Here is a 23161-nt window from a genome sequence, read left to right as displayed (position 1 = left end):
CTTCTGAGCTCCCAGAGTTATTGAGCCATCGTGTAGTGGGAACCCAGCAGTCTGATTCCAGAGCGCTGTGGTACAATGGTGTTCATAACAGTTACCCAGATCATTGAGATGGCTGCTTTATTTGTGTTGCGCGTGTCTTTTTTTTTTTTTTTTTTGCGGTACGCGGGCCTCTCACTGCTGTGGCGTCTCCCGTTGCGGAGCACAGGCTCCGGACACGCAGTCTCAGCGGCCATGGCTCACGGGCCCAGCCGCTCCGCGGCACGTGGGATCTTCCCGGACCGGGGCACGAACCCGTGTCCCCTGCATCGGCCGGCGGACTCTCAGCCACTGCGCCACCAGGGAAGCCCCTGCACGTGTCTTTTTTAAAGAAACATGTGACCCGATGTAGAAATCTTTGCATCAGAAACATTTGATGTGAAGAACAGAATTGCAGAATGGACCAGCTCGCCTCAGACCTGGATGGTGCCTTGCAGTCGTCCAGGCCAGTGTCTTTGAGTTCAGCCACCTCAAGCAGGGTTGTGGAACTGTCTGCAGTGCTGCCTGTGCTTGTATCAATATATGCTTAAAGCTGGAGCCCTGGGCTCTAGTTTCCCTGATGCTACAAGTAGTGTGCATTCTTGAGCAAGTCACCCTGCTGTTCTGAATCTCCATGTTCTTATCTCAAGATTGAAGGGAGTGGATGTCATCTTGGCCAAAATGGTTTGGTTTATGTCACAACCAGTCAAATAAAGTGATAGAAAGAACGGAGGGGGGATAATAGAGACTGGAAATGTTCTGAAAATTTCCCTTGGGGTTGGAATACAGGGAAGAGGGTCTTCGTTGAAATGTCTTGATACTGTGAAATATTATTTGTATTATCTGGAATTGAGACCTTTAGATGTAGCAAATGATCACTTTTTTTTTGATGCTTATTCCTGATATCTAAAACAAATATTAAATGCTGCTGTTTAAAAGCGCAATTTAGAAGAGTATCAGATCACTGTTGGAATTAACTGTCATGGAGAACAGTTCAGCTCCTAAAAAATTATGGCCTTAAGGTTTATGCTTTTCTCCTTTTTTTTCTGCATAATGATAAGTTTTCTCCCTGCTGTGAAATGATGGAGCTGCACTGGACTCTGATATAATGGAAGTATTTTTAGTGGGTCATATTGAAACATCAATGTCCCCAGTCATTCTTAATGAAAGGTGACTACAAGTATCTTATTCCATCAGTGCCCACTGTGTGTTTTTAAAATAGAGCCTCATCCAGTTTCTGGTCTTCGTGTTGTCTTCGTGGGTGTGACGCACGTTGCTCTTACCTGGAAGAATGATAACATCACTGACACCTGCCGGATGTTCCTTGAAGGAAGCCAGGAGTCGACTCAAAACTTAGCACTCAATATTTCAGACCTGAAGCCAGGGGTTCAAAAAAACGTCACCCTGTATCTTTCAAATAAGTCACAGAGTGACCCTCTGGTTACAGAAAATAGCTTAGGTGAGTTACAAAAGTGGGCTTCTGATCTGCCTTGGTGGTTTTGACTTTCAGTAACTTATAGTTAAGAAAAATTGTTCTTATAATTTGTACGGAGCTTAGAATTTATAGAGGTCTTCTCCGCATTTTAGTTTGACCTCCACGAGTGTGTGAGGAAGGAGGGGAAAATGTTATTATTTTACAGGTCAGCACAGTGGGTGTTGAAACTTTTTGGAGCCTGGCATCCAGGAAAGTAGCTGGGCCCTTTAGCTTCTTAAACTTTCGGTTGGGGGGCTTCCCTGGTGGCGCAGTGGCTGAGAGTCCGCCTGCCGATGCAGGGGACGGGGGTTCGTGCCCCGGTCCGGGAAGATCCCACATGCCGCGGGGCGGCTGGGCCCGTGAGCCATGGCCGCTGAGCCTGCGCGTCCAGAGCCTGTGCTCCGCAATGGGAGAGGCCACGACAGTGAGAGGCCTGCGTACCGCAAAAACAAACGAACAAACAAACAGACTTTCGGTTGCATAGACAACAGATGTGTTAACCCAAGTAGGCCCGCCGGAGGAACTTAACCGCATCCATTGAGAAAAGGGCTGCTTATCAGGCAGATCTAGCAGGTTCTTCTGCATTGACAGTGGAGTAGTCATTTGCAGACTTCATAGAATTTTCAGGGGTAACCCTGTGAATTGAGAACAAGTACTCAATCCCCATTTTACACATAAGGAAACAGATGTATAGAGTAGGTGTCAGAATTCTTGATGGCAGGTGACAGAGTCAGACTTGAAATAGCTTAGACTACAAGAGCAACTGCTTGGCTCGTGTATATTTCCCCACCAGGGGCAGCAAGGCCTTGAAGGAGGAGAGGAGGTGACTCTTGTCTCTCTTTCCTGCTTCTTTCTTTTTACCAGCTTTCCCCTGGTTCAGCGGTTCTGCTTGTTTCACCCTCTCTCAGCAGGGGACTGGTCCAGGGAAAGAATTCCTTGAGTGGGCTCTGCTTAGCCAGGTGTGAATCATGAGGTTGTCCTGGAAATCCATGTTTGGAGTTGGGTGGGAGACGATGGTTTCTCGAAGGAAGCTGGGAAGAGATGCAAATCGCTGAGTTGGAGAGAGAAGCACAGATATCTGCGGTGCTACCGGGGCTAAAAGTGCAAAGTGCAATACCTGCCCCAAATCAAGACCCTTTCACAGAGAACGAACGTGCGGACACGGTGGAGGGGAAGAGGGGGTGGGATGAATTGGGAGATTGGGATTGACATATATACACTACCATGTGTAAAACAGATAGCTAGTGGGAACCTGCTGTTTGGTGCAGAGGACTCAGCTCTGTGCTCTGTGGTGACATAGATGGGTGGGATGAGGGGGGGTGGGAGGGAGGCCCAAGAGGGAGGGGATGCATGTATACATACAGCTGTTTCACTTTATAGTACAGCAGAAACTAACACAACACTGTAAAACAACTATACCCCAACTAAAAAAAAGAAAAGGCAAAAACCTCACCAAACCCCCAAATCAGGGCCCTTTCAGGAGCATGTGTATCTCTGGGGGAGGAAGGGAACAGGTGTTTGTGGAGTCCCAGCTGTGGGTACTGTCTGATGTGTCGTCTTACGGTGGGGAGGGCACCGGCGCTGACGGAAGACAGGGATGCACTTCTGTCGCAGGTAATGTCTTTGCCTTTTGTGTTTGAAACAGATGCCAGCAACACAGACCGCTTTCTGCAGCCACTCGGGAGCCCCACTGCCCCTGGGTACAAATATGGACTTGAACCTGCACCCCCGTTCTCTGACCCTTCTCTGCCCCAAGACACCACGGAAGTCCTGCTTTTTGGGTTAAAGTCTGACACACAGTACAAGGCCACTGTTTATCCTCGAGCAGCGAATGGTGCCGAAGGACAGCCCCGCGCCACAGAGTTTAAAACAAGTATGTTGAATTTTGTAAAGTGGCTTCAGCCAGAGTTTTCTAGCACAACGTTTGTCTTCTGTGATTCTGGTTCCGAGTTATCTCTTGCTTCATAAGTAGTTTTGTTGTGGGAGAGAGTTTTCTGGAAGAGGTTTTGGACAGAGCAGATCCAGTGAGTTTCTTCTTAACTCTGTGGGCAAGACCCTTCTTTCCTTGAGCTCATTACAGCGTAGCTGCTCATTTCCTTGCACAGCTACCATGTGCAGATGCCAGGGGCTACCTCATTCTTTCTTTCATAGCTCTGCATACTGGCCAACGAGACAAACTGGCATAATGTTTTTCTCTTGTAACTTGATATTCATTTTGTCCATGTTGGTTAAGTATTTTCCCCTTGAGAGAAGAAAATGAGTTTCCTTTTTTGGCCTGAACTTGGAAGGCATACTGACCTTCCTATGATACTTGCTGACATGCACATTGCTGCTTTCTACCTATCATTTGTCCGCACTGCCACTCTGTAAATTGAACAGTTTTAGAGACTTTTTGGTTTGGTGCTGATGAGGGGGTAAAGAATGGTTCCTGCCCTCAGGGAATTGCAGTATAGATGGGGAATCAAGGCAAACATATATAGGAAAGCACACGGTCAGGCTCTGTGGGTTCAGGAACAAATGCTGTAGCCTTGCAGCTGTTGGGGGCTTGCTTGCAGGCAACACAGACCGACTCGGGTTATCTTATCCAACGATATCTCTATTCTATGTATGACAGTCTCTTTTCTGTACAGTAGAAGCTAACACCACCATCATATTTGTAAGTCAGATATACTCCAATAAAAATTAAAACAAACAAACAAACAAACCCCCAAAATATATCTGTTCTGAAAGGCTGTCATAGATCCATAGAATGGAGGGAGTAAGGATGGAGGCTGGAGGACCAAGGACAGAAAACAGTCGAGCATCCAGGGAACTCTGGGGGGCTGGTCCATGCTGGAGCTGGTGACAGTCTCTCAGGATCCTAGGGTGGAGAGGGTGTCCTGTTGCTTTCTAGATGGCTGTGCTGGGGAAGGGAGCCGCTGTCCCTCCAGCTTCCACATGGGTGATAGGCACTTCCTCCCTACAAGGGGAAGAGGGACTTGGATGCTGCATAGGCAGCCCATGGTCACTGTGCACTATAGTTGCCCACTAAGTGCTGTGGACATGGGAAGGCTGGAGCCTGATTTTAATATTAAATCCCAAAGGAAGGCCTCTTCTACAGGGAGGATCTGAACTTTCTTTGAAGGGAGGATAGGATTTGGATAAATGGAGAGGAAGCGGAGGATGTGTCAGCTGAGGCAACGTCATGAGTGAAAGTGCAGATGATGGACGCTGAGGTACGAAAGTGGAGAGGCACTGGGACTAGGTAACGTCTCAGGGACTCTGATGATTCTGGAGGGGTTGATTCATTTCCTAGAGAGATGGTATATGTGTGTTTTGAGAGCTGCTCTCTCTTTTGGAGGGGCTGGGAGGATGTGCTATAGGACACCTGAGGGCAATTTTTGGCTGGGGGAGGAGTGGGGGGAAGGGACTCCTCCAGGGGTGCCATTGACAGTGGTGGGGCTGTCCTACATACAAGATGCTTGTGCAGGGAGGTGAGTGGGGCTGGAATCTAGTCTCTGGGTCTTTCACCAAGCCACACACCCCGGGGCAGAGCCATCCAGAGGAGGGCCTTTTTGCCTGATCCTGCTAAAAGCGGCCTGTGGATTAGTGTGGACCTGGGGTTCCCTGCTTTTTAAAGTGATTTGAGTGGAATCAAAGTAACAGTGATTGCATTTTTGGCTTTTGGTCATGTGGATATACACAAAGTCTGGTTGGTGTTGACTGTCCTAGTGTTTAATAAATAATAATATTATTATATAATATATACTACTATAATAATTATATTATAGCCTTAACCCTCTCTATGTTGTGTGTGTATGTATATGTGTGTGTATACTCATGTGTACACACACACACACATACACACAGATACACATACATGTGTGGTACCAGGCACTTTTCAAGTGACTAATTAGGTGGGATGGAGTTAAGGACACCATCAGAGGATGTTGAGACGCCTGAGACTAGTCATGATAGGAAATTACGTCCAAAGCTGAAGAGTAAGGGGGAGGAGATGGTGTTTCTGGAGCCGAGCGAGGGCTGGGGCAGTGGAGGACACAGCTATGTCAGAACAGGTGACCCAGAGCAGGAGGCAGTGAGGAGAAAGACTCCCAGCTGCTTTCTCCTCCAGCCCCCCAGTAGCGTGCCCCTATCGCCCACTGGTGGAACCTGGTCCCAGGCCACCTGGCAGAGTCTCTACCCCCGACCCGTGCACCAGTGATGCAAGGTACAGGGCTCAGCCTCCCCGGGGCACAGAGCAGGCAGGAGAAGGACAGAGGGTGGATTGGGAGAGTGGGGTGGGCAAGTGGTGAATAACTAGCACTCTTGTGTTACCTTTTGTTGAGTTAGGATTATTATCCTGACTTTATAGATGAGGAAACTGAGCTCGGTGATTTTCCTACGATCCACCTGCCTATTCAAGTAGAGCTGACCTTGGAACCCAGACCTGCCTCACGTGAAAGTCTGTGATCTTTACTTGATCATGTAGAGTATAGTGTTCATTCTTGGATGGGTGCATGCTTGAGACCTTTTGGGGTCACCCAGCCCCTAGGGGGGCATGTGTAGAGTCCATGTTGTTGTTTGAGGAGTCTGTCGCATCTCTAAGCGTCAGCTCACAAGAAGAGAGTAGAGTGACTATGCAGTTGCAATTGGCCAGGTTGTTTTCTTCACTGAAGATGCTGCCTGACTTTTGCTGGGACCGCCCTACACTCAGGTATGTTGCGTTAAATGGTGTAGAGTAGGAAGGAAGAATCGCTAAGAGTGTTTCTTAGATTAGATGACGTTCCTTGATGACAGCATCTCTCCCTCTCTCTGTCTCTTTCTGTCTGCCTTGGCCATTCTGGTGGTTGTTAACTCCTCTTGTGTCTTTGCAGATTCCAGTCAGGTGTTTGACATCAAAGCTGTGAACATCAGTGCCACAAGCTTGACCCTGACCTGGAAAATCAATGAGAATGAGCCATCTTCTGTCTATACCTACAAGATACAAGTTGCTGGCGAGACAGATCCCTTCAATCTCACTGTCCATGAGACTCGTGCCGTCATCACCCCACTCAACTCGAGCACGTTATACAACATCACAGTGTGGCCTTTCCCTGACAACAGTTCTGCGGGCATACCGGGCTTTCTTCAGGTGTACACCCGTGAGTCCACTCATTGCTTTGCTAACCTTTCTTGCCTGCCTGCTATGCACCAGGCGCAGATACAAGACAAATTCTGTTCCTGCCCTTGAGGAAAGCACAGCTCACCTTGTGGGTCCACAGGGACTCTTACCACCTTCAGGATGTGTGATCTTATGACGGTGACGGTTGATTGACCCTGCCCACAGGCCCAGCGTCGCGTGACGGGCTTTCCTTGCACGGTCTCATTTAATGTTCACAAATCTGTGACGTGGCACTGGCCTCATTTTATGGATGAGGAAGCCAAGGCCGAGAGAGATGCTATGGACAGGTGTCAAACCTTGTGAGTGTCAGAGGTGGGATCAGACAGCTGGGCTGTCTCAGCTCCAGCCTGTGCTGGTGACAGCCATTCTAGTGTGCTAGTGACAGGGAGCAAGTTGATACATGGAGACAAAAAGAACCTGGTTATTCATGTCCCTTTGTCCTTTGGATGCTGACGTTATAAGGAAATAGGACACAGCTATGTCTTGTCTTTTCTTTCTTCTGATCCAGCTGTCTCTTAAAGACAAGATGTTAGGCAGCAGATAAAAACCATTCTGTTCCAAGGACGGTCCAATAATTAAAACAATAATGGCGTGCCAGTAGAGTAGTAATGTAATAATATAGTAATATCGGTATTGCACTGTGCCACGAGCTTTACATGTATTGTAGTGGTCTTCACGGTAGGTGTTAGGATCCCTGTCTTACAGATGAAAAGACTATAGCTCAGCACAGCTGAAGTGTTTGCCCAAGACCACAGAGCTGGTAAGCAGCAGGGCAGGGACTTGGACCCAGGGGTGCCTGGCTCTGGATCCAGGCCTCATCCCACCGGAATACTTTATTCGAGTGTCTGTTGCTTTCCAAGAAGCACACCTTAGGCATTCTTACAAACGTCTTCTGACTGGGTCTTTGGAATAAATGAAATCTGCTTTTCTTTTCTTCACCTTTTACTTTTTTTTTTACTGTTTAATCTGTTAGTTAGGATCAGGTTCATTGTGAGTAACAAATTCCCCAAGTATCCAAGACAGGAGTTTATTTCTCTCTCATTATAGAAGAAGCCCAATGCTAGGTAGGATGGGATGGTTAGCTACCGCTCAGTTGCAAGAAACAGAAACCATGAGCTATGTTAAGCTGAAGAGGATCTTACCTTGGGAACTGAGGGTTTATAGAATCATTGGAAGTGCTGGTGTGTTAGTTTGCTAGGACTGCCATAAAAGTACGGCAGATTGGGAGGCTTAAACAATAGAAATCGACTCTCTCACAGTTCTGGAGGCAAGAAGTCTGAGATCAGGTGATTCAGGCTTGGTTTCTTCTGAGACCTCCCTTCCTGGCTTTGTAATGGCCGGCTTCTCCCTGTGTCTTCACGTGATTCTCCTTTGGTCTGTGCATGTCTGTGTCCTAATCTCTCTTTTCTTAAAATTTTATTGAAGTATAGTTGATTTACAATGTTGTGTTTAATTTCTGCTGTACAGCAAAGTGATTTAGTTATACATAAATATATTCTTTTTCATATTCTTTTCCATTATGGTTTATCACAGGATATTGAATATAGTTCCCTCTAATCTAATAAGGATACTAGTCATAATGGATTGGATTAGGGCCCACCTTAATGGCCTCATTTTACCTTAATCACCTCTTTAAAAATCCTACCTCCAAATATAGTCAGATTCTGAGGTACTGATGGTTAGGACTTCAACATATGAATTTTGGGGGGACACAATTCAACTCATAACATGTGGGATGCAGCTCTAGGCTGGGATCCAGAAATGACTCCCAGCCTAAGGGTGCAGAACTCCCCATCCAGGGAGTCCCCAACTGTGTCACTGTCAGCAGCCCTGGCTGTAGTTGTTGGCTCCAGGAATGTACTGAGCCGCCATCCTGGCATCAGGAAGCTGCAGCCACTGCCACATTGTTGGTCCTATAGCCAGGCAGCCTGAGCTGCAGGCATCACATCCACATTCCAGTTACAAGAAGGAGGAAGGATAAAAGGTAACGCTCCATCCTTTAAGGATGCTTCTTGGGAGCCATATGGTCCTTATACTCACATCCCATTGGCCAGAACTTAGCCTAGTAGCAAGGGAGGCTGGGAAATGTAGTTTTTCTTTCCAATAGCCATGTACACTGCTACGAATCTGGGGGTGTATGATTAAGGAAAACGGAGGGGGGAATGGATTTTGGGGGTCAACAGCAGCCTCTGCTGCACTTCCTTAAACAGAGACTCTGGAAGGCTAAGTAATGTATACAACATAGGCAGCCAGCAGTGGCCAAGGTCCTCCAGTGCCTGAGCCCTTGACCCATGAGAATTTACGCCTCTTCTCATTTCCTTTGAATGACTTTGTACAACTTAAACACCAGTTTCTGCACTCCTGTGGCCAAGTGTTCTCTTGTTGGTTAGAAACATGAGTTTCTGAGGGGCTTGTGTTGTAGGTGATAATACAAAAAAGAGAAAAAGAGAGGTTGGGTGTCCCAAGTGTACGTTTAATCTCATTGTAAATATTTTGTGAGGTTCAGTCACCCTTGTCTTCTGGAGAAATAGATTCTTAATCTAGTCATTTACTTTCTACCCACAGTCCCCTGTCCAGTTTCTGACTTCCGAGTGACAAGTGTCAACACAAGGGAAATTGGCTTAGCATGGAATAGCAATGACTCTAATTCCTTTGAGATACATATCACACGGGATGAAGTTGGAGTAATTCAAACAACCACCAAACAAAGTATTGTCATTGATGGCTTATCCCCTGGAACCAAGTATCGTTTTGACATATTTCCACAAGGACCAGATGGGACTAAAGGGGATTCCCAAACAGTTTACGGTACAACTGGTAAGCAAATAGGTTGTATTTTCTGAGAAACAGTCATGTTTCTTAAGGGAAATCAGTATAATTTATAAATGTCAAATTTTCCAAATATTGCTTTTCTTTTAATTATCTAAGAAAATCTTTTTAACAAGTTTATAATGACAGCAATGCATATTCATTATATAAAATACAGACAAGCAAAAAGAAAAATCACATGTAAACCAACAACCAAAGATAATAACTAATAGCTTTTGATGCGTGATGTTTTAGAATTTTAAGGTATAGAAAGGTGTGTATGTGTATGTATATTTTAACAAATATTAAAATCCTGTACATGTATTATCTGCTTTTTTTCATTTCGAGTTTATTATGACTATTCTTCCCTATTAGCATGAATATTTCTGCAGGGTAATTTTTTTTTCTTTATTAAACATCTTCATTGGAGTATAATTGCTTTACAATGGTGTGTTAATTTTTGCTTTATAACAAAGTGAGTCAGTTATACATATGTCCCCATATCTCTTCCCTCTTGTGTCTCCCTCCCTCCCACCCTCCCTATCCCACCCCTCTAGATGGTCACAAAGCACCGAGCTGATCTCCCTGTGCTATGTGGCTGTTTCCCACTAGCTATCTGTTTTACGTTTGGTAGGGTATATATGTCCATGCCACTCTCTCACTTTGTCCCAGGTTACCCTTCCCCCACCCCGTATCCTCAAGTCCATTCTCTGTAGGTCTGTGTCGTTGTTCCCATCTTGCCCCTAGGTTCTTCATGACCATTTTTTTTTTTTTTTTTTTTTAGATTTCATATATATGTGTTAGCATACGGTATTTGTTTTTCTCTTTCTGACTTACTTCACTCTGTATGACAGACACTAGGTCTATCCACCTCACTACAAATAACTCAATTTTGTTTCTTTTTATGGATGAGTAATATTCCATTGTATATACGTGCCACATCTTCTTTATCCATTCATCTGTTGATGGACACTTAGGTTGCTTCCATGTCCTGGCTATTGTACATAGAGCTGCAATGAACATTTTGGTACCTGACTCTTCTTGAATTATGGTTTTCTCAGGGCACATGCCCAGTAGTGGGATTGCTGGATCATATGGTAGTTCCATTTTTAGTTTTTTAAGGAACCTCCATACTGTTCTCCATAGTGGCTGTATCAATTTACATTCCCAGCAACAGTGCAAGAGGGTTCCCTTTTCTCCACACCCTCTCCAGCAATTATTGTTTGTAGATTTTTTGATGATGGCCATTCTGACTGGTGTGAGGTGATACCTCACTGTAGTTTTGATTTGCATTTCTCTAAAGATTAATGATGTTGAGCATTCTTTCATGTGTTTGTTGGCAATCTGTATATCTTCTTTGGAGAAATGTCTATTCAGGTCTTCTGCCCATTTTTGGATTGGGTTGTGTGTTTTTTTGATACTGAGCTGCATGAGCTGCTTGTAACTTTTGGAGATTAATCCTTTGTCAGTTGCTTCATTTGCAAATATTTTCTTCCATTCTGAGGGTTGTCTTCTCTCCTTGTTTATGGTTTCCTTGTCTGTGTAAAACCTTTTAAGTTTCATTAGGTCCCATTTATTTATTTTTGTTTTTATTTCCATTTCTCTAAGAGGTGGGTCAAAAAGGATCTTGCTGTGATTTATGTCATAGAGTGTTCTGCCTACGTTTTCCTCTAAGAGTTTGATAGTGTCTGGCCTTACATTTAGGTCTTTAATCCATTTTGAGTTTATTTTTGTGTATGGTGTTAGGGAGTGTTCTAATTTCATTCTTTTACATGTAGCTGTCCAGTTTTCCCAGCACCACTTATTGAAGAGGCTGTCTTTTCTCCACTGTATATTCTTGCCTCCTTTATCAAAGATAAGGCGACCATATGTGCGTGGGTTTATCTCTGGGCTTTCTATCCTTTTCCATTGCTCTATATTTCTGTTTTTGTGCCAGTACCATACTGTCTTGATTACTGTTGCTTTGTCTGAAGTCAGGGAGCCTGATTCCTCCAGCTCCGTTTTTCTTTCTCAAGATTGCTTTGGCTATTTGGGGTCTTTTGTATTTCCATACAAATTGTGAAATTTTTTGTTCTAGTTCTGTGAAAAATGCCATTGGCAGTTTGATAGGGATTGCGTTGAATCTGTAGATTGCTTTGGGTAGTAGTCATTTTCACAATGTTGATTCTTCCAATCCAAGAACATGGTATATCTCTCCATCTATTTGTAATTTCACTTTCAGATTTTTCATCATTAGTGCATAGGAATGCAAGAGATTTCTGTGCATTAATTTTATATCCTGCTACTTTACCAATTCATTGATTAGCTCTAGTAGTTTTCTGGTAGCATCTTTAGGATTCTCTATGTATAGTATCATGTCATCTGCAAACAGTGACAGCTTTACTTCTTCTTTTCTGATTTGAATTCCTTTTATTTCTTTTTCTTCTCTGATTGCTGTGGCTAGGACTTCCAAAACTATGTTGAATAAGAGTGGTGAGAGTGGGCAACCTAGTCTTGTTCCTGATCTTAGTGGAAATGCTTTCAGTTTTTCACCATTGAGGACAATGTTGGCTGTGGGTTTGTCATATATCGCCTTTATTATGTTGAGGAAAGTTCCCTCTATGCCTACTTTCTGCAGGATTTTTATCATAAATGGGTGTTGAATTTTGTCGAAAGCTTTCTCTGCATCTATTGAGATGATCATATGGGTTTTCTCCTTCAGTTGTTATTATGGTGTATCACGTTGACTGATTTGTGTATATTGAAGAATCCTTGCATTCCTGGAATAAACCCCACTTGAACATGTTGTATGATCCTTTTAATGTGCTGTTGGACTCTTTTGCTAGTATTTTGTTGAGGATTTTTGCATCTATGTTCATCAGGGATATTGGCCTGTAGTTTTCTTTCTTTGTGACATCCTTGTCTGGTTTTGGTATCAGGGTGATGGTGGCCTCGTAGAATGGGTTTGGGAGTGTTCCTCCCTCTGCTATATTTTGGAAGAGTTTGAGAAGGATAGGTGTTATCTCTTCTCTAAATGTTTAATGGCATTCGCCTGTGAAGCCATCTGGTCCTGGGCTTTTGTTTGTTGGAAGATTTTTAATCACAGTTTGAATTTCAGTGCTTGTGATTGGTCTGTTCATATTTTCTGTTTCTTCCTGGTTCAGTCTCGGAAGGTTGTGCATTTCTAAGAATTTGTCCATTTCTTCCAGGTTGTCCATTTTATTGGCATATAGCTGCTTGTAGTAATCTCTCATGATCCTTTGTATTTCTGCAGTGTCAGTTGTTACTTCTCCTTTTTCATTTCTAATTCTATTGATTTGTGTCTTCTCCCTTCTTTTCTTGATGAGTCTGGCTAATGGTTTATCAATTTTGTTTATCTTCTCAAAGAACCAGCTTTTAGTTTTATTGATCTTTGCCATCGTTTCCTTAATTTCTTTTTCATTTATTTCTGATTTGATCTTTATGATTTCTTTCCTTCTCTGCAGGATAATTTTAATACCTGCCTGACATTCCATTGTCTAAATCAGGAGTCAGCAGATAAAAATGACCCATGGACCAAATCTGGCCCACTGCCTGTTTTTTTATAGAGAATTAAGTTTTATTGGAACACAACCATGCTCATTTCTTTATATAAAGTCTATGGCTTCTTTTGTGCTAGAAATGAGTAGTTGCCACAGAGAATAAATGGCCTGCAAAACCTAAAATATTTACTCTGTGGTCCATATGGAAAAAGTTCGCTGACCCCTTGGTTAGATCAGTGGTTCTCAAAGTGTGGTCCAGGGATCTCTGGGAGTCCCCTAGATTCTTTCAAGGGGGTCTGTAAGGTATTATTATTTTTAAGAATTTATTTATTTTATTTATTTATTTTTGGCTGCATGGGGTCTCTGTTGCTGCTTGCGGGCTTTCTCTAGTTGTGGTGAGCAGGGGCTACTCTTCGTTGCGGTGTGCGGGCTTCTCATTGCAGTGGCTTCTCTTGTTGCGGAGCACGGACTCTAGGCACATGGGCTTCAGTAGTTGTGGCTCTCGGGCTCTAGAGCGCAGGCTCAGTAGTTGTGGCACACGGGCTTAGTTGCTCCGTGGCATGTGGGATCTTCCCGGACCAGGGCTCGAACCTGTGTCGCCTGCACTGGGAGGCAGATTCTTAACCACTGAACCGCCAGGGAAGCCCTGTGAGGTATTATTATCATAATAATATTGGAATGCTATTTGGCTTCTTCACTCTCATTCTCTCATGATGAGTGTACAGTGGAGTTTTCTAGATGCTCTGTGACATGGGATGAGATCATTTTTCTGTTGGCTAATGGAATGCATGCTTGTGTATTCTTATGTTTTAAATATTTTCCCCATTAAAAATTTTCTATTACAGTATACATAAATGTAACCTAAATAAATAAAAATTCTCTGAGAGCCTTAATAAGTTTTAAGAAGATAAAGGGGTCCTGAAACCCTAAAGTTTATAAATATTTAACTACTCCCCTATTGCTGGACAGGTAGATTACTTATAGTCTTTCATAAACAACATTGTGATACAGTAGTTTTGTTAGTTCTATGAGGCCTATTGATATTGATAAAAATATTTCATGAAAACTATTGCTCATTATTGTTTTTAAAATTTGAAATGAAATTTTTGGGAAAGCTTGGAAAACATACAGTATTCCCTGATCTTTGATTGCCAGGGAATTGAAATCTTTTCCACAGAAGGGAGGAATAAAGAAATGAGACTGATATTCCTTGAGCCACGTGTGAAGTCATTTGGACTCTTGAGATTCTCCTTGTGTAGGTTTCTTCAACTCTGTTGGCTGGGTTAAGCACTGATAGCTACTAGGAAGATCTACTTCCAAAATATGGGGACTGCTAAAATGCATCCCTCAGATGAAATGCAGTAATTCCTTTTCAAGTCTGAATTTCAGATTAGACTTTTGAGGTAGGGTCATAGTATCAACGTATATTTTTTTCTTTCTTTTTGAGAATGTTGCTAATGGTAAAGGCATCACCATTGTGGGGTCCCTTTGATATTGTATGACTTGCCAACGGCCAGAATTTAATGTAATAATAACATAATGTACTAGGGGTCTACAAATGGCTGGGCTGTCATCCTGTATTTAAACATTTTGAACACAACTTCATGAGGTAGGGACTATTATCATCTCTATTTTATAGAGTAGGAAATGGGGACTCTGTGAACTTAAGTAACTGGCCCAGGGTGGCAAGGTAGTGAACTGGCCTCTGTCTGACTTTGAAGACTGAGGTCTTAACCAGAGTGTGGACTGTACTTTGATATGGTGCAGCTGCAAAAGTAATTTAAGCCTATTCATAAGGAGAAGGCATCTCTTGTACTATTGCCTGTAATTGTCCGGTTGAATGGAAATCAAGAAGAGTTGTAAAAAAAAAAAAAAAAAAAAAAAAGAAGAGTTGTAATAAGGCACTAGACTCTTAGGGCATTACCATTCTATTCTTGACCGACGTTCATTATTATTGGGGAGAATAAATGTAACAGCATTAAAGGCAATTTTGAAAAAGGGAAACAAATACCGTATGACCCAGCAATTCCACTCCTACATGTATATATATTTCCAAAGGAATTGAAAGCAGGGCCTTGAACAGTTACCTCTACACCAATGTTCATAGGAGCATGATTCACGATAGCTAAAAGGTGGAGGCAACCAAGTGTCCATCAACAGAGGAATGGATAGACAAGATGTGGTATATCCATATGATAGAATATTATTTAGCCATAAAAAGGAACGAAGTACTGAGACATGCTAGAGTGTGGATAAATCTTGAAAACATTATGCTAAGTAAAAAAAGCTGGACATAGAAGGACAACTACCGTATGAATCCACTTATATGAGATGCCTAGAATAGGCATGTTCACAGAGAGACGGTAGAAGAGAGGGGCTGGGAGGAGGGAAGAATGAGGGTGGTTGTTTCATGGGAACAGAGTTCGTGTTGGGGATGATGAAATGTTTTGGGTACAGATGATGGTGATGGTGACACAACATTGTGAATGTATTTAATGCTACTGAGTTGTACACTTACAAATGGTGAAAATGATAAATATTATGTTGTGTTTATTTCACTACCACAAAAAGGCAGGGAAACAAAAATAACTCCACTCTTCTAACCCAACTGAATTCCTTTTCTATCTGTGTCCATGGTCATATATTTAGTTTATATCACTGTAATTACTATATGAATTATTTTATTTTGTATTTGAACTTTTTCTTTTAACTCCATATATATCATAACTTCCCTCCTGTAGTTGTTATGGTTTTCATGTTTTTAGTGGCTGCAGACTATTTCATTTTATAGCCAGATCACAATGTATATATAGCCCTTCCCTTTTTATGGAATATTTAGGTTATTTCTACTATTTTTATGTTTATAGAAAACTGCTGCCTTTCATGGCCTTCTGTCTGTGGAATCCCTTTAACATCAGGAATCCAGTGGTAGGGAAAGAAGATTCTCAGTTACCTCCCTTTAAGGAGAACCTACTTAAAAATTAATTTTTGAGCAGATAGTACATGCATGTGGTACAAAATTTTTAAAAGTACAAAGGGTTTTACAGTGAAAATGTTCCCCTCTTTTGTCCCCTATCTACTCAACTGGCCTCTTCAGAGGTGACCTTGGTTACTGGGTAAAGAGAGAAAAGTTTTGTAAGCAAGGGCAGAAAAGAGGTCCTGTTATCCAGTTGTTTCTGGGATCTGTGCATTCATATTGCAGCTGGTTCAGTGTGTAGAGGTGAGATGATCCGAGTACAGAACCCAGAGGACTCATTGGGTGATATCACTTCTGACTCCCAGCTCTGAGCGTGGAGGGCATGTGTGCTTTTTCCCTTCGTCACTCCAGCCTCAAATGCTCCCACTTAGTGGCAACTCTATTTCAGTTTTGCTCTTCAGTATGCCTGTCTATGTTATAGAAAGATGTTTGCTTTTGAGGGAGTGATTAAAAAAAACCCTACTTATTGAGATCTAGTACACATACTGAAAAGCACACACATCCTAAGTGCATAGTTTGATGAATCTTCACAAACAATACCCATCTGGTCACTAGCACTCAGATCAAGAAACTGGCCATGATTTCCACCCCAGAAGACCCCCGAAGGGGGCATCTCTATGACAAAAGCAAAAGACCAGAAAATGATAGGATAAGCTGGTAAGTTCATCTGTGTTACAGAAGAGCCAAAATTCTGGAAAGAACCGAGTGTGTGTGTTTCTCACCTAAGTTTTAGAGTTTGCCCTGTGTGAACTCATTTGAGGGTTTGATGGCAAAAGAGCAAGTTCTCTTGTCAGACTCTTTGGAATAAAACTGAACGTTATGATGGTCATTAATAGACTTCCTTTTTTCTTCCTTTCCTCTGACCAGACAACAGTGCAGTGGTTGATATCCGTGTGGTTAATGTCACCACAACCGACATGCAGTTGGAGTGGCGGAATACAGACAGTGTTACTGGGTACATCTACTGTGTAGTGATACAGTCTGAGCACAGCTCTAACCAGACAAATAGTTCTCATGAAGCAATCACTCTCGGGGGCCTGATCCCGGGCACCTTATATAATATCACAATCTTCCCCAAAATGAACAATTCCCAGGGGAACCCCAACTCCACTGCACAGTACACACGTAAGTGTCTTAGAACACCCTCCTAAGGGAGTATTCTCCCTTTCACTTGGAGGATGGGAAGTAAGCATTGGTTAAATGATGGAATAAGAGGCTCTTGTGTTTCTGGGCTCCAGGTAGAATGTGAAACTGTGTAAGCTGAAAACATCGGCCTCAGCAAATGTTCTTCTGTGCTCTTGGAGCACTTGGTGCTGAGCTATATGAACTTGGAATTGTCTTCTGAAGCAGAAAGGGATCCCATAAGCAAGGAAAACATGACTATTCATTCTCTAGTCTGGAATACAGACTAGAGGAGGGTCACCCTGTCATGTTGGCATTGGAAGATGCAGCCCAAATGAGGCGCTTTGCATGCAAAAGTGAGGGAAGTACTTTGGTAATATTTGACCTAAATATATGGTAGAAATGGTAGTTCATAATGCCTTTTTCATATGTTTTTCTCTTTCGTTAATCATATTTCAAAAACAGATAGAAATTATATCTTGAAAATATATTTCAGATAAATTATTAAAAGAAGCCTGAAAAACTTTCATTCTTTTGAGATTTAATCTGTATAATTATTTTCTGAATGTCTTTTTTGGGAAGCGTTCCATCTTTCGAGTCCAGCAAACATTAGCTTAATTTATTCTTTCCCAAAAGGAGCCAGGCTATTTTTATTAAATTAAATTTAATTAATTTTCTGGCTATTTTTACATGCAAATAATGAAATGGTTCAAGCTAATCCGTGCTTTTTTTTTTTTTTAAAAAAAAACTAAGGGCCCAGCAATGTGTCCAACATTGAAGTAAGGACCAACACCACAGCAGCAACCTTAAACTGGCAGAACTTTGATGAAGCCTCTTCCAGGTACACCTACCGCCTTCTTATGGAGCAGGATGGAAATGCCAGCAAGGCCACACAAATAGTCACAGGCGTCGGCATCACCTACGCTACAGTCACCGAGTTAACACCTGGCTCCTCATACACTGTAGAGATCTTCACACAGGTGGGGAATGTCACCGAGTCACTGGCACCTGGCTGGCAGTCATTCTGTACAGGTGAGTAGTCCCACGTGCCTCTTGGACTCCTTCTTATGTGATGTTGGCCTTGCACATAGGTTCTTGAAATAAACTCTAGTTGATTAGCTTTTGTGTGGTGTGTGATAACAGACCCCAAGCTCTCTGAGCATCCTATTAGCTTATTAGTGCTATCTTGCTGCCCGCATCATTTATTCATTCAACAGATATGTATTGAGCATTTACTATATGCCAGGCACTGTTAAAGGACACAGACAAGTCCCTGCCTTTCTGGAACTTTTATTCTGGTAGGGAAGACATAATAAACAAGATAAATAGGTTATCAGTTGATGATTACTAAGGAGGGGGGAATAAACAAGGACGGGGGAAATGAGATGTTTATCTTGGGAAGGCTTCATTGAAAAGGTGACTTTTGAGCAAAGACTTGAAGGGTGTAAAGCAGGCCATGTGAATGTTGGGGCGTAGAGCATTACAGGCAGAGGGGCAGCCAGTGCTGGGGTGCCGAGCCTGGAGCGTGCCTGCTGTAGTGAAGAAAGAGCAGGAGGTCAGGGTGGCAGAGGTGGATCCATGGGAGCAAGAGGGGGAGGGGGAGGAGTTGAGGCCCAAGATGCAAGAGGTGATGGGCCAGGGCATGGATGACGTCCGGGCCCGTGGCTCATAGTTTGGCTTTTACGCTGAAGAAGGCGGAAAGGATATTGTTAAAATGGATGCTCAGCTTTTCTGCCTTTCTTGATCCTGAATGTCTCGATGCAAAAGGTGTGATCTTTTAAAGGGAAGAAGAGCCCTGTGTTTAACTGAGGGAACTTTCAGAGAGTAATCCGGGGAATGTTTTGTGGACGACTGTGAGTACTTCTGCTGACAGTTTTGATCGTGGGGCCTTTATTTTGTTTGTTTGTTTGTTTGTTGTTTTTTGCGGTACGCGGGCCTCTCACTGTTGTGGCCTCTCCCGTTGCGGAGCACAGGCTCCAGATGCGCAGGCTCAGCGGCCATGGCTCACGGGCCCAGCCGCTCCGCAGCACGTGGGATCTTCCCGGACCGGGGCACGAACCCATGTCCCCTGCATTGCAGGCGGACTCTCAACCACTGCGCCACCAGGGAAGCCCGATCGTGGGGCCTTTATCACCTCTGTGTCTGTGTAGCACCCTACTCCCTACCCTCTTTGCACCTGCTTCCTCCCTTCCTTAGACCAAGCCATTCAAATGTGTTTAAGCTGATTTGGAAGGGGAACAGGGGTCTCATCGGATCAGCCTCCCTGGTAGTGTAGGAGCTGGAACCTTGATGACCTCTGAGTTTTCACATGGAGTGGCTAAAGGGATCCCTGCAGCTTTGAGTCCCTTCTGCTAACTCAAGCTTCATTCACCAGGTCTAGACTCTGATCTTTGGTATTTGGGTGGCTTCCATTGCTAATGTTTATCTTAGCTACAATCATTGTAGGCTATAGCAAAAGAAGGATATCTATGAGCCTTTATGAGTGGGGATGGGTGGAACAGGAACAGGGGGAGTAGGTGTGCATTGGGCAGGTTACCTTTCCAGGCCTCAGGTGGAGAATTGCACTAGGGGACTCTCTACAACCTTCTCCTGCTTTAAAACACTGCAACATTAAAGTAATGATAATACTCCTCCCACCCCCGGTACATAAATACAGAGTTTCCCATTTACATCAGTTTTTTGTTGGCCCTCAATAAAACGCTATTGGCCCTCAGATAGGTAGAGACAAATAACACCACATTTTAGAGATGAAGAAACCGATACCGTTTACCATTGATTATTTAGCCTGTTGTATGTGTAGAAAACACGCTGGACTTGGATTTAGAAAACCTGAGATCCAGTTTTGGCTTCGCCACTGACCAGCCATGTCATCTTTAGCAAATTGCTTAATCTCTCTAAGCCTCAGTTGATTCATCTGCAAAATAGGACAATATTAACCCTGCCTCTTCCAGAAGGATTATCAAGTGCGCCCCAAAATGAGGTGACGCAGGCAAAGAAGTTGCTACCGCCTCCACTGTATTGTCGCTACCTCTCATGGAGCCCTGTGCTCTTCCAGCCTGGACCCTGACAGCCACTGTTTCATTTAATCCTGAGACAGCCCTGCAGTTGAGGCTCAGAACGGTTGGGGGACTGACCCAAGGTCACACAGTTCAGTAAGGCCCTATTCAAGGTCAGCCTCTGCCTCTTCTGTCATGCTCCATGGCTGTCTCCTTATCACCAACGGGCCAGGAACCTCCTGCTCCCCAAGTTTCAGTATTTGCAAAGGCAAAAGTGCAAGAATTGGGCTTCCCTGGTGGCGCACATATTTGAATTTTCCTGCCTGCCGATGCAGGGGACGCAGGTTCGTGCCCTGGTCTGGGAAGATCCCACATGCCGCGGAGCGGCTGGGTCCGTGAGCCATGGCCGCTGAGCCTGCACGTCCGGAGCCTGTGCTCTGCAATGGGAGAGGCCACAACAGTGAGAGGCCCGCGTACCGCAAAAAAAACAAAAAAAAGTCCAAGAATCTCATGATGTGCTGTTCTTGCCTTGCAGACCCTGCACCAGTAATCTCCTTCCACTGTGAAGTGGTCCCCAAAGAGCCAACCTTGGTCCTCAAGTGGGCCTGCCCTTTCGGCATCAACACAGGCTTCGAGCTGGAGGTCAGCCACGGAGACTGGGAGAATATGACGAACCTGGAGAGCTGCTCCTCGGAGAACGGCTCTGAGTACAGGACGGAAGTCACATATTTGAATTTTTCTACCTTGTACAACATCACCGTCACTGCCCGGTCCTGTAACAAGACGGCATCGCCCACCCAAAACACCTGCCTCACTGGCATCACAGGTGGGCTTCAGGGAGGGCAGGGTGGCCAGGTGACATTGTGGTCATCTTGGAAAGCTGACCCAGAGGCTCTGCAAGTGTGGCCTAGAAACCTGTTTCTAAAAAAAATTTATCCAAAAATATTTGTTTTTGTTGGCACGGACTGTTAACCCAATTCTACAGAAATCTAGTCTATATATTCTATAGAATCTGTATAATCTATAGAAATCTAGTGAGAGGGAATATTTTACATTCCAAAAGTTTCCTTCGTTTTACAGAATAATTTGTTGCCACCTTTTCTTTTAAGTAAGTTCCCCTAAAATGTTCAAATATACACAAAAGCAAAGGACAGTATAGTGGGATCCACGTACCCATCAGCACTCAGTTGAACATTTGTGAGCATTTGACCAATCTTTTTCATTTATATCCCCTCCTCCCTTATTGGACTTCTTTGAGACCAGTCCTGGTTATTCTATAGTTTTATTTGTAAGTTTTTCAGTATGTATTGCTGAAAGACAGGGACTCCTTTTCCCTTTCTTTCAAACATAACCACATTACTATTGGCATTACCCTTAAAAAATTAACAATACTTTTTTTTTTTGGCCATGCTGCATGGCTTGCAAGATCTCAGTTCCCCGACCAGGGATTGAACCTGGGCCACAGAAGTGAAAGCCCGGAATCCTAACTACTAGGTCACCAGGGCACTCCCAACGATCCTTTTTTTTTTTCTTTCTTTCTTTTTTTTTTTTTACTATTATCAGATAGATATTCAGTCAAGATTCATATTTCCCTAGAATCTGTATTAATAAGCTCCCCAGCTGTTTTGGGAAATGGGATCATTCACAAGAGATTCCCCTAGTTAATCTTTTCATGACCACCTTTTATTTTGAACTTGGAAAAAATTACTTCTTTGCTTTTTTTTTTTAATTGAGATATGGTTGATTTACAATATTATATTAGTTTCAGGTGTACAACATAGTGATTCATGATTTTTATAGATATACTGCTTTTAAAGTTTTTATACGATATTGGCTGTATTCCCTGTGCTGTACAGTATATCTTTGTCACTTATTTCATACATAGTAGTTTGTACCTCTTAACCCCTACCCCTGTCTTGCCCCTCCCCACTCCCCTCTCCCCACTGGTAACCACCAGTTTGTTTTCTTTATCTATGAGTCTGTATCTGTTTTGTTATATTCATTCTTTGTTTCATTTTTATCTGTCTTTCGCTCCCTGTGTCTTTGCCAAAATTATGTCTTAGGTCAACCTGGTGGAGTTGGTTTTGCTTTGTGCTTTTTGAATCCTGGATATACTATTTCCTTTAGGGTATCAGAATGTTTCCAAACAATTTCTAAAGAATTGGTGGTTGAAATAGTAAGAAGAAAAGGCTTCTTACTTCAGGGACACTGACTTGGAAAATGGCTGAGGGATTCTACTGACAGAGCCTTGGACTTAGGCAGACCTGGGTTTGATTGTAAAGTCTACCTTTTACCAGCTGTGTGATCTCAGAAAAGCCGCTTAACCTCTCTGAGCCTTGTTTTTCTCAGTTGTAAAAAAGGGGAAATAATACCTACCTTCCAGGACTGTTAATACAAATTAGATGAGGTAGTGTAGGTGGAAGATCACTTCAGAGCTGCCATGTATGGCTAGTCAAGTTGTGCACTGCATAGTTCCATGGGACACCATTCATATAGTCTGCTGTGCACGTGGGACTCCTTGGAGTTGCGTAGTACACAGCTATATAGGATGGCCCTGGGTCACAATCCTTTGTGTTTCTGCAGCACTCTACAGTGTAATAGAAACAGTGAACCTTGTTGGGTACTTTTTTGTAGTTCTCTGTTTTATGATGTCATCTCAGTGGGTATAAGCCACTGAGGAACAGAAACCATATCTGATCCGGTATCTCCAGGGCTGAGCACAGTACCTAGTGAAGGGAAGGAGCTTGTTAGAGTTAGTTGTTTCTGAAGCTGAGCAGTGTGTGGTAGGGTTAGATAATGACCACTCAGCATTTAGTCCAGTGATCCTCTCACTTTTTAATCTGTAGCTCCCTTTCCTCAGATGAATTTTTATGTACAAATTTAGCAAGCTTTTTAAATGTACAACTTTGATACTTTTTTATTTAACATAAAAGTGGAGCTGCATTTTCTCTGAGAGAGGCAGGAAGTGCTGGTGGGATGCGTAAACCGGGGAGAGTTGGAGCGATGGTCTTTTAGCCAACACTTGTTGAGTGCTTACTGTGTGCCTGGGTAAGGGACACTATGGTGAGCGTGGCTGGCAAGGTCCCTCTAGTGTAGGACTGAGATAAGCAGTGAGAAGGAAAGGATTTC

General features: G+C 43.4%; 1 protein-coding gene across 1 annotated transcript in view; it reads left to right on the top strand.

Annotated features, from left to right (window-relative positions):
- The window catches only part of PTPRJ (protein tyrosine phosphatase receptor type J), a 168357-nt gene that overhangs the window by 116761 nt on the left and 28435 nt on the right, over positions 1-23161 (top strand). The window contains exons 5-10 of the mRNA XM_027114695.1: positions 3135-3362; positions 6343-6609; positions 9195-9446; positions 16782-17039; positions 17790-18068; positions 20568-20858. Of these exons, the coding sequence (XP_026970496.1) occupies positions 3135-3362; positions 6343-6609; positions 9195-9446; positions 16782-17039; positions 17790-18068; positions 20568-20858 (1575 nt within the window). The remainder of the gene's footprint in view (positions 1-3134; positions 3363-6342; positions 6610-9194; positions 9447-16781; positions 17040-17789; positions 18069-20567; positions 20859-23161) is intronic.

The sequence above is a fragment of the Aethalodelphis obliquidens genome, unplaced genomic scaffold (genome assembly GCF_003676395.1).
Source record: "Aethalodelphis obliquidens isolate GAN/ISIS:26980383/991018 unplaced genomic scaffold, ASM367639v1 scaffold14, whole genome shotgun sequence".
Taxonomy (NCBI): domain Eukaryota; kingdom Metazoa; phylum Chordata; class Mammalia; order Artiodactyla; family Delphinidae; genus Aethalodelphis; species Aethalodelphis obliquidens.
The sequence above is the reverse complement of the archived record's forward strand: the minus strand, read 5'-3'. Positions and strand labels throughout refer to the sequence as shown.